At 44.0% G+C, this 12,407-nt stretch overlaps 1 protein-coding gene across 7 annotated transcripts in view; it reads left to right on the top strand.

Annotated features, from left to right (window-relative positions):
* The window catches only part of LOC147677679 (SLAM family member 9-like), a 752,048-nt gene that overhangs the window by 422,863 nt on the left and 316,778 nt on the right, over positions 1 to 12,407 (top strand). For all 7 annotated transcript variants that reach the window (XM_086945322.1, XM_086945327.1, XM_086945324.1 and 4 more), the window contains exon 4: positions 4,564 to 4,713. In XM_086945322.1, coding sequence (XP_086801448.1) covers positions 4,564 to 4,713 — 150 coding nt within the window. The remainder of the gene's footprint in view (positions 1 to 4,563; positions 4,714 to 12,407) is intronic.

Here is a 12,407-nt window from a genome sequence, read left to right as displayed (position 1 = left end):
TTATTTACAGGGCGTAATTATTAACACTGCGTTGTAAACAAGGCCTCCTTTCACAATATACCTAGCGTGAAATGGGTGGGCAATGGGTGTTGCTGTGGACATTCAGCTGCAACACCCATTGATTTTGATGCTGCCCCCTATTTACAAGGGTGGGGTAAAAAAGGAGGCAGTGCCAAAATTAAAACCAGGGAAAACCTGGTCGAAACGAGAATTGTTTTATTTCTCCCCATTTTTGCTGTTTCTATGTCTGCTGCATTTTTTCACGCCATGAATGATTGTTTATGTGTAGGAAGGTTACCTTCCTGCACATAAACAGTCATTTAAAAAAATTATGATTTGTAACTTCTATGTGTGCTGCACAATGCAGCGCACATAGGAGTGACAAATTGTCATTCTGGATTGTTTATGTGCAGGAAGGGACATTTGTCTGCACATAAACAATCCTTCCCTCAAAGCAGGCACCCTTGCACTATGGTGCAAGGCTGCCTGCGTCGGTGCTAGGCGGTTGATTTTAGCACCAGCGCAGGGAGAAACACAGGGGTGCACCGTATTTTTGTGAACACAGTGCATTCCTGCGTTTCTAAAGTGACATGGCACGGTGTTAGCAATTTTGAAGCTAACCTGTGCTCTGCCACTTGCTTGTAAATATTCCTCAAAGTTACATAAACAGACTATTAGGGGAAACGATGCCTAAAATGAGCTGCTTAAATTGCAGGGGGAACTTTAAACACAAGATGGAATAATTTGCAACATAACATGCCCCACTCAAGACTGATTTTCCGCTCAACCCAGAATTCTGAGAATTTTAAGGAATGTAGGCAGTGCCTAATTTGTAAAAAAAATAAAGAGTGACAGTGCCCACAGCTGTGCTGAGAAGCTTGCGGCTGCGGCTTCTCAATGCCAGCACCCGAATAACAAGGCTGTGGGGACCTGAACCCATACAGGCCTCTTTAACCCACTGCCAGACAGTCCCTGCCCCTTTATCTCACTATTGTGAGTTCCTGATTCTTCACTTTGTGACTGGTTTTTTCTGTCTTTCTCTTCCTCCTCCTTTCCCTGTTGTGTGTCTGTCACCCACATGCCCTAGGGAAATGTCTGAAGCAGAAAAATAGGTGCTGGTCCCCAAAAATGAGTGTGGGTGACCGCCACAGGCAACCGCCCGCTTGAATTAAACATGTATGTAGGCAACATCAGTCTACCTTTTACTGAGTCATTAGAGTTTACTGATGATGGTTTCTAGGCAGATGCAAAACTTTGAAATCCAAAGAATCAGATTTGAAAGGTCTAAGGAAATTGTCACTAATTGGAGTAGGGTTTTCTATGTGTATGTTGGGAGTGGCCACCCTGCAGGAACTAGACAGAAATCAAAATACATGTTTCACATAGGAGTCTTAATATCCATCATGTTGCAGTGGCATTTACTCACTGTTGCCACGCGCTTGGGCCCTAGAGGAGGAGTGGAAGGTTCTAAATAACTGCACCATTATAATGAAATAAGTCAGGGGCCCAGTGTTTTCCTTAGGAGCCCCCGCTACTGCAGCTGAAGGCAGGGGTTGCCAAATGCCAGAGCTGTCTATCGTTGATTCCACCTCAAGCTTCTTTCTGTGCCACTCTGCCCTTTGTCTCTATCTCACTCATGCCAGTTCAAATTTTTTTTTTTTAAAAACCTTTATTGTGCGAATAGAGGCATACAAATACGGGCCTACAACCAATCAGGCCGGCCACGACGCATTATGAACGCACATGAGTCAACATTGAAGTTCCCCAGCAGTCACCCAGTGGTATAAAGGCAAGCAATCAAACATTAATAAGCCGAATGTAACCGCTAGAGGCAGGATTAAATAAGGTTAATTTTATAATATAATAGGGAAGTATAGCAGGATCAGTTGCAACTATCAAAATCTGAATTCCCATGGCGGGTTATATGAAAAGCATCAATACAAAGGGGCATTGATAAATGGAAGTAATAGCAGCAATTGACAGGAATCAGCTTGTAGTCGCCCCGTTTCAGATCAGTTCCCACCACGGCCCGCCACACACCCATCACCACCTGAATGCGTGCTGGCACAGATCAGAAGAATCAGCAGCAACATAATAGTCATCCACTATACTAACCCAAATAAAGAGAAAAAGAGGGGAGGGGTAGAGAAGAGAATGTCAGAAAGAGGGAAAGAAAAAACGCGGCGCCACTGCACTCGCCCCACGGCAATAAAGCACGCAGAACTGGAGGACCCGCTATCGGGGCGAATCATGTAAGACATGCCATATGTGCAGTCAATATCGTGGAAGCGGGAAAGGGACCCCTTCACTACCAGCTAACACTCCATGGAAGACGCGCGCAGACACAGCGTCCCGATAAAGGGATACAAAAGAGCCATAGAACTAAAGAGAAAAACGAACAGCAAAAAGACCCCGTCCCTCCCACACCACCCTGCACCCCTGCAGAAGGCTACGGCCTACCCCCCCAGCAGCGTGCCTGTCGCCCTAAATAGAACCCGAAATATAGAAGAATCAGAAAGTAAGAAAAAGAACACAACAGACCAAAAGAAAAGGAAAAGGGGAAGGGGGAAAGGGATCCAGTGGGAGAGGAGATCTGCAATCGAACATTCAGCTCCTACCCCCCGCCTTAACACAACTGAAACCCACATCAAAGCGAGAAAGACACAACCTCAAACATCAGGAACGGGAAAAGGAGTCGGCCATATTGTTACAGCTGCGGATAGTCCTCATCTATGTACATTAACCAGTAGTCCGCCGAAGCAATTCTGTCTCACCCCTGTCCTTTCCTGATCATAGCTTCCGTGCGTAACAAAGTGGTAGGTAGCAAGCAGTTCGGCATGGAATGCACACAGGATCAAGACAAGGCAGGCCAAGGGTGCAGTCCAGAGGACTCCAGTCTCAAACAGCAAAGCAAGCAGTGGCTGCGGCAGACCAGACTGTCAAGTAGCAACATCAGGAGCAGCAAACAGACTGGGTGCGGCCCCGCCGTCCAAAAAAACGAGGTGACCCCTGCAAGGCAGCTGCTGGACCTCACCAAAGCAGTTCGAATCAAACATCCGCCGAGCTCCCCAGCCAGACTAGCATGGACGGGCCCCGACGTGGGGCCCTCGCTCATGTTCGCCTCAGTCGAAGCTTCCTGGAGATTCGGGGCCGCTGACATACAGTCTCGTAGGTGCACGGCGGCATCACTCTTCACAGCAGCCGAGGAGGGCAAAGCAGCACACACCATCAGTCGAGCCGCATGCATGGGGGACGAGTCAACAGGCACGGCGGCAGAACCGCTATCTCGCGTAACAGCATCGAAGGCCATGGCCGCACGTAAAGAACATAGGGCGGCAAAGACATCACCGATCGTGGGCTCACGCCCACAGGCCTCAGCCATTGTGTGGTTCGACAAACTAGGTTCGCCGCCCCAAGCAGGTCCGGGACCCGAGGCGTCGGCGGCCATCTTGTCAGTGCAGCAGGGTCTCTCCGCTCCTTAACTTCTGGACCGGGCTTTCGAATAAGTCCCACCGGAGTCTCCCCGAGCCCCAGCAATGGCAATCTTGGTGCAGAAATATGGGCCACCAAAAAACAGGGGACACCGGCGCCACCGTCTCACGGGCGCCGCCCGCTGAATCCGGGCGAAGGGCTTCAAAATGGCCGGACAAGGCAACAAAGGGGGGGACAAGCCTCCTGTACGGTCTACCCCTGTCCGAGGCGGGCCGCGCCCCGCCACAGAGCCCCCGGGCCACCAGACCGGGCCCGGTAAGTCGCCACCGGAACAACCGCACAACGGCCTCTTCAGCCGATCCCTCTCCTCCACCGGGGGCCGGTGTCAACACCCCACTCCGGCCGACCGTCACAGGCGAGTACCCGGCCTGCACGCCGCGGAGGCTCTGGAAGAAGCAAGGGCACAACTCCAGATCCGCGGCACCCAGGAGCCCCCGGGACGGACGGTAAGTGCTAGCAATGTTTCACCTTCCCATATTTAGCCGATTGTGTCTCCTCGGGGCAGGATGAGGTACAGGATATGCGTTTCAGGCAGGAAGGTTGACGGAGCCGAGCTACAGTGCGGCCATCACGGTCGCGAGCTTGGCTCCTCCCCTGCCAGTTCAATTTTAACCTTGTTTTGCCCCTTCTTATCAGTGTTTTCCTTTAACGTTTTCGCCTTATTTCTCTCTATCCTGTGTTTCTGTTTCTTGGTCTGGTTCAGGGTGTGAAGATGACATAGAAGTCCTGGCAATGAAAAATGCACCTCCTGCAAACACCAGCCCAAATTAAGCATAGGAAATGCTGCTCAGCCATAAGGTCCCATCTCAAAATCTCTAGGGTGTGGGTTTACTGTAATGTATTGATCTTTTCTTCCTGTGACACTTTTATTGATGCGAACAATTATTTTTTCATCTAGTGAGCAGAGGGTCACTACCTTTTTATAGGTTTAACATATCTAGTAAAGTGCGTTCAATCTTGCGCCATCATTTAAGACCAGAAACTCTGATTGGTGAATTTTCTAAATGTTTCAGTTGAGATCAACTAATGCACGCCGTTTTAAAAACTCCTTTGCTTGTCTTCTCTATAAAGGGTTCAACCGTTCAAACTGCGAGTCTTCCAGTGCTCATGATGGGTCAAAACTTTATGGGCATAAAAGAAACATCGTCGTGGGCATCGTTGTTTGTTTGCTCGCTCTTGTCGCTGTTGCAACCGTGGTGTGCTGGTATAAAAGAAAAAAAGGTAAAAAATTATATTATTTACTAAGAGGTGGCTATTGATTCGTGGGAGTCTGGTATTGGACTGTCGCAGCTTCTATTAACTGTTAAATATTGTCAAAGAATAAATCAACCTGTCAGTCAAGTAAGCACAATCCAGATGTGCTGGGGCATAACGTAGTTCAAATAGTCATTCTTACGTTTTGGATTAATGGGAATAGATTTTTAATGGCCTACGCACACAATCCAATCTGTTATTCGGAAATGTTAAATGATCTAGCGCAAAGAGAATCTTGAATGTCTGCTGATACAAACGCATGAGTAACTCACACAGTTTTGGCCCCAACACACTGCTGGAGGCATGTGAACCATCTTTAAACACATAATTAATACATGTGTAGATTTATAAAGCGCACTTATCACCCATGAGGGTGTCCAGTCGCTGTCCATGGGTATGGGAAAAGTAAGTGATTTGCCCAGCATCACAGGATGTTGAGCCGATGCCGAGATTCGAACCTGGATCCCCAGCTTCCGAGTTGGCAGCTCTGGCCACTGTGCTACATTCTCTCCCAAACAAGAAAATGTGATTCGCCAGAAGATTGCGAAATGGGCTGAATCTGAATACAGCACAATGTTTACGCTGGCTGTTGATTGTATGTGTGAGTTTTTGATAACAAGGTACGATGAAGTACTAAGGGCCATATGTATCAAGCCAAATTGACTTCGCAAACGCAAATTCAAGGAAATCTGCTTGCAAAATAAGGAATCGCAAAATTTGTGATTCCTTATTTTGCGATTGCATTTAAGGAATCGCAAATTTTTACGATTCCTTAAATGCAATGTAAGAAGTCAAAAAAATTCGCAAATTGGCCATAAGGAATCGCAAATTACCACCAACTTCTAGTTGATGGTAAGTTGCGAATTCCTTGAAAAATGAATATTTTTGCATTTTTCAAAGTGCCATGTGACGCACATACATGCCCTTAGGGCATGTATGTGCGCCACATGTGCACCCATGCATATTTCAGGGGTGTAACAGGGTGTCCTTTGGACACCCCTGCACCCTTGAAAATATTCTCAATTTGCGTTTAGCAAATTGCGAATTGCAAATTTCCCATTCCTTCCTATGGGCCTCCTGGCCCATAGAAATGAATGGGAAAGTATTCCTTAATTGCGAATTCGCAATAAAGGAATATCAAGAAATCGCTAAAAAATTGCGATTTTCTTGATACATAGCAATTAGCGATTCTGAAATAGCGATTTCTTAAAAATCGCTATTACAGAATCGCCAATTGCTACCTTCATACATATGGCCCAAAGGTTCTTCCTGACATTCCTGTTGGAAGTGAACATCTTTCGCATGATATTCCTCCAGATTTTTGCCTTCATCTGCTGAACCCGTTTTTGTTGGCATTGGGATCCAGCACACTTTACTCCTGCTAACCTGTGGTAGAGTCCTTTTAAACATGGTGGAAGTGGCATGCACCTTATTGAAACATTTCATTTCAGCCCCTCGTGTATGTTATTATGTCTACCTAGGGCCTGTAAATAAAATGCTACAGCACTCACACTGTGCTGCAGCACTCATTGTGCCACTCACCAAAGTAGCACTATAAAACATGTCTAAAGGCCTGCTCTTGCAGACTGTGTGTGTAGCTTTCAACTGCCACTTCGACTGTGAAAAAATGTACCTTTGGGCAGCCCTAATCGTTCCTTTTTTATAGCTATAAGTCACCCCTAAAGTAGGCCCAAACTGCCCACAGGGCAGGATGTCTTGCATTTAAAAAGTAGGACGTGTGTACTTAAGATGTACATTTTCTGGCAGTGGAAAGTCACCAGTGCCATTTTTCAATGCAGCAAGGCCTTCTGTCCCATGGAAAACACTATGTTACAGTACATAATATCTCCTTATAATGCATAATTCAGTTTGAGACTTGCTAGAAAAATGAAAATGGGGGAGGAGGAAGGTGAAAGGGTTTGGGGGTGACCCTGCAGAAAGGGCCATTTCCAACACAGGACATTTATTTTTTGTGTGACTTTAATCCATTCAAGCCAAATGCAAGGAAGCAATATGTGCCAGAAAAAGACATTCACGCAGAAGACTTTCTGATTAATATTATGGTGAAATGCAGCTGTCATGCATCAAATGTGAAGTTTAGTCACTGCACAATTAGCATATCGCTTTTCATTATTGAGCTGTGTTAGACCTGGCTTCCTTGGCATGGTTTCGACCCTAACGTTTTGCCTTCTGATCTCCTCATTTTGCTTATTTCATTATTGCTGGCCTTAGGACTCTGTGTCCTTATCACTGCTAACCAGTGCTAAAGGGATTGTGCTCCCAGCCAAAAACATGGTAACATTGGCTTATAACCAATTGGCATGTTTAATTTACGTATAAGTTAATGGTAAAGGTGAAATACCTATGCTCATTGCCTGTAAATTACATGCTATTAGTAGGCCAGCAGCACAGATTGTTTCACCCACTTAGGCAGCACTTTAACATGTATCAGGACTGCCCATGCAGAGCCTGTGTCTGCAGTTTTAATCTCCAAGGGTTGGGGCGACATTTCGCCCCAGACCAGTGCACAGCGTATTATGCCATTTGGCGAATTCTACTCCATATTCAACAATTTATTTATTGTATTCCTGCGATTCTCCTTTTTTTGTATATTATCTCTCTCCAATTGTAGTCCACATGTGGAAATATATGCCATTTGTCCAAGTTTCTTGTGTTCCAAATGTTCCACAGCCTTGCCACATCTCAGAACCAACGCATCACTTCGGCTGCGCGACACATCTTCGCCATGGCTCCTCTAAACGCTCTTCAAGCCAGGAATGAAGATACTTTGTTCAGTGTGCCTTACTAGATCTCTGTAGCTGGCTAATGCTCCATTATAGTCAGCCTGAACTTGTGACTTTGTCCCGGTCCAGTGCAACCAGATATCCATGGTTGACGCTTTGTGTTTTTTGGGTGCTATTTTCACTAAAATAGCACCGGTTTTGAAAGAGAAAACTCTCAAAAAGCAAATGATAACATACTACAAATAAAATGCAACAATCTCAAAGTTATAGTTTTTTTGTCAAGCAACTCCATAAACGCATTAGAGGGCTATAATGACTTCATCAAGGAACACTTGAATATATCCTACCAGTAGATTGGTCCAACCAACCTCAAAGGCCTATAGATGAATTCCACACAAACACTCACAACCACCACTAAAGAAATAGCTTTTGTCTGGAATTTCATTGCACATGACCAGATGCCAAAGATGAATCAGTATGTCATGCAACTGGTTCAGGAACAACCGATTGCACAGAGAGAAGACCTGTGGTTCCCAGGACAAGGATGAAGCAGAGGCCCACATGCATCAAGCACTTTTGCATTCGCAAACGGTGCGATTCCTTAAAATCGGCGTTTGCGAATGCAAAAGTGCTTTTTGGGATGCATGAAGCATTTTTGAGTAATTCGGTATTTTTACCGAATTCCAAAAATGCGATTGCTTTTAAGGAATTGCAAATTTGCGATTCCTTAAAAGCAATGCATCATTAAAAAAAAAATTGCGATTATTCAAATTGGAAGTGCAAATTACCACGAGGTTCAACCTCGTGGTAATTTGCGAAATTGTTTAAAAATGCTTGAAAATGCATTTTTTAAACTGTCCAGTTACAGACACACATGTCCTTAGGACATGTGTGTGTGAAACATGCACTTTCAATTGCATTTCAGGGGTGCAGGGGGGGGTCCTTTGGACCCCCCCCTGCACCCATGAAATTTTCTAAGTGCCACTCGCAATTTGCTACTGCCTTCCAATTGACTACATTGATTCCTATGGGCCTCTAGGCCCATAGGAATCAATGTAATGCCATTCCTTAATTGCACTTCGCAATTAAGGAATCGTAATTTCCGAAAATTAAGAAATCCTAAAAACTTTTAGGATTTCTTGATGCATAGCATTTTGCATTTCCTAAATAGCGATTCCTTAATTTTCGCTATTTAAGAAATGCAAAATCCTAGATTGATGCATGTGGGGTAGAGTTTCTCATTTTGACAACGTATCTCCTTTACAATGACATCCTATTCCACATGCTGTTTTCCATCGAAGATGTCTTGGAGCCAAACAAAGAGTTCATTCGGATTTCCTTGGTCGGTGATGCATTTCATTTTCCAACTGGCTTCTACAGGTTTACAGTGGTTGAGGCGCTTTGGATGACGCAAACCACATTTTCCCAGCTAGTTACAAGCAGCACAAACCTCCCCTGCTAGATGAAGTTGACCAACACATTGTACTCTACCACAGACACAGAAAACGTGAATGCCTCCTAGGGAGTTCCCAGATGTTTATAAAATTAAATCATAGTAACAGTTTATTAAAGTACAAAAAGATAAATAAACACAATTTAAAATGGAAAGTTTTAAAACATGGTAAATGTGAAGAAATTTAAAACTGAAATCTTTAAAATATAGGCACAGTGACACATGTGGCAGTATCTTTGCCACTTTCTAAATGGCCACCCATTGAAAGGGACAATTAAGAGTCCTTGCCCAAAGCCCAAACTTACAACTTTTCCAAATTTGCGATTTAGGAAAGATCAAAGCAAAAACTAAATATAGATATAACTTAGCCAGTCTCTGTAGGTGCTCAGAGTGATGGTGGATGTTGAAAGGAAAGGAGCAGAACAGTCCCTTGTTCAGAGATGCTAAAGCAGTTTTTGTGCGCCAGGTGCTTGTGACTTCTGTCAAACTTGCTAAAGTTTGTGAATTTAACAGAAGTTGCAGTATCACAGTCAGGCCAAAACAGAGAAACTAAAAACACAAAAATCTATGATTGTAAAGTACTGTTCAAGACCGGTCGAGTGAAGTTGAGTGATAAATGGAACAACGTTTTCTTTACTCAAGAAGAGGTGACTTCTGGGGAAGACTCTTGAGCTCAAATGTACAAATCTAAAAAAGAATTCCTGAAGTATAGGCAATAGTGTACCATTTCCATGCAAAGTCAAATGAATCCTATCACTTGACTTCAAAACGTATCTGGTGTGTCATATTGAATACCATTGTGATAGATAACACACTGTGATCCTGCCAGAATGCCAAGTATCCTTTATTGACATCCTTGAAAGTTTTCCCAAACCGTATACAACATTTTTTGAACCATAACAATTGTTGTCTTTGGATGCATTATAGAAAACAAGCATTGGCATAGTCTATAGTTCTTGCCTTTTGACATTGTCGGTGATGTTTGCTGTTGCTGTTCACAAAAAAAGGCTATTGATGATGAATATAGCCCCAAAAAAAATGAAATCATGTATATGCATGCATGTGTCATGCGTCATTAAGTTACAAAAGCATGATGTAATGTGCACATGCATGGTGGCACAAGTGCACGTACACATCATTACGCTGGTCCTTTTTAGCATCCTTCTGTATAAGTGTGCATGACCGAAGATGCATGCACACATATCTATTATACCTCATGACATGGCAGCTATTTTTTTTATTTACCATTTCAAAATGTGGACACTCATCTTGGAGAAGTAAAGTAAAAACAAAGTAATGTAAATAGGTCTTACATATTTGATTTTGTTTTAATTGCTATATGTAGCTGTGTGATATTTGTGGCTCCATATAAAACATGGAGCTATGCAGAGATTAGAGTCAACTCTGAACGTCACATTCATATAAAAAAAAGTTAGCTAAAGATGTATATCTCGCCTTTTCAGAAGTGCACACTATATTGTAGTCTTAATCCAAAAACATCGTGAAAAATTACTGCCACTGGAATCAACTGCTACACATTGCAAAATAAAGAACTCTTCTGAAATCACACTTCCTGGATAACCTCACACCAACTGTTTTATCAAGCCTTAAACCTATCATAGGTACAAATTGGCAACAGTTCATGTGTTTCTACGAAAAACTATAGGTGCATGTCAATGGTCCCAGTAGCAGTGTAAACGCCCCCACCCCACACACAACACCACAGACCGATAACACATAAAGCAAACGCAGCAGCAGCGCACATTTCCTTCATGTTCACTGAACAACAAGGGCCAGATTTCGAGTTTGTTGGCCTGGGAACTTGGGTGCAAACTTAGTACCCTGCCCTCTAAACCCACGGTCTGCCCACCTCATTTAGAGATGGGCAGACCTTAAGCATTGCTTCGAAGGAGAACCCATTGACACCGCCAGTGGAATGCTCCCTCTGATGGAGGAGGTTCGGCAGGACGAATGACAGTACTCTGTCCGGCCTTTTAAGGTTTGACAGTGTAATGCTTTTTTCCTGCACTTTACTGCCAAGAAAAAACTAGGCAATGAGGAAAGGAAAAAACTATATTGACTCCCAGGTTGTGGGAGTCATTAATATTTAGTTTTCAAAAACAAACTCTCACTTTGAAACCTTGTTTTCAATCAATAAAAAAATTTCAATTTTTTGGTGTACAGTCATCAGAAATGACAGCAGCCATGCAACAAACTTTAGTACGTTGAAAAGAACCCCTATGATGGTGGTTCCTTTTAATTTACAATGAGGTTATCTCTAAATTTGACAGGTGGAATACCCGCAGGATCACGGAGGAAATGCCCTCTGCCATCCTGACAGACAATATTCCGGCGTTCAATCTTTAAATCAGGCTCATAGTGCAGAAGGATCTAGGCTGTAAGTATCTGCCAGATTGTGTTTGGAAGTGTGTGTGTGTGTGTGCCTGTGTGTGAGTTATAGAGAAGGAGAGACTTGCGTGTGAGGGTTTAATGGTGCATGTATTAACACACAGGTATTTATAATGGTGTGGGTGTGTGAAGGTGTGCATGTTAGGGCATGTCTGTTTATGGGATATGTTTTGGTGTGATGTGGTTTTGTGTTGTGCATGATGGTGTGTGTCTCTGTAATGTAATGTAATGTAAAACAGCTTTTGTAAAGCGCATTCTATCGCTCCAAGGAGCATCTTGGCGCTGTAGTCCGTAGCCTAGATAGTGGGCCGGAAAAACTACTCACATCATATTACCTGAGTGTCATTTAGAGCCTAGACTAGCAGTTTGCTAACCGTATCTGGTAAATTAAAAATCCAGGTCTTCAGGGCTTTCCTGAATTCGCTCTCAGTGGGAATTTGCCGCAGGCTTTGTGGGAGTTTATTCCAGGCCTTGGTACCTAGAACGGCCAGGGACTTTCCTCCTTTAGTGGCCAATCTGAATCTGGGGACTGTCAGGAGACACATATCTGATGACCTCAGGTTCCGAGCTGGTATGTACGGCTTGAACCGTGAGAGCAGATATTTAGGCCCTTTTTTGTGGTACGCTCTAAAGGTAATTACCACTATCTTAAAAAGCACTCGCTTATGTATGGGGAGCCAGTGTAGCTGTTTTAGGGCAGCAGAGGCAGAAGACCTCCTAGGAAGATTTAGCACCAGGCGTGCAGCAGCATTTTGGACAACCTGCAGCCTATGCAGGGTAGCTCTATTCACTCCTGCATATATGCTATTGCAGTAGTCCAAGCGTGATGAAATTAATGCCACTGTAACTGTCTTCCTTGCTTCCAAAGGGAGAAAGTTAAAGAACTTTCGAAGTCCACGAATGATGTTGAAGCATGATCCTGCCACTGCAACTACTTGCTGTTTAAAAGAGTTTTTCATCGAATCTGACTCCCAGATTACGTGCAGATAATACTGTTTTTGGCGGAATTTCCTCATTTGGGGGCCACCACATCTGAGGGGAAAACAGATTTTGGG

Source organism: Lissotriton vulgaris, chromosome 12 (genome assembly GCF_964263255.1).
Source record: "Lissotriton vulgaris chromosome 12, aLisVul1.2, whole genome shotgun sequence".
Classification (NCBI taxonomy): Eukaryota; Metazoa; Chordata; class Amphibia; order Caudata; family Salamandridae; genus Lissotriton; species Lissotriton vulgaris.
This window is presented reverse-complemented; position numbering and strand designations above follow the sequence as displayed.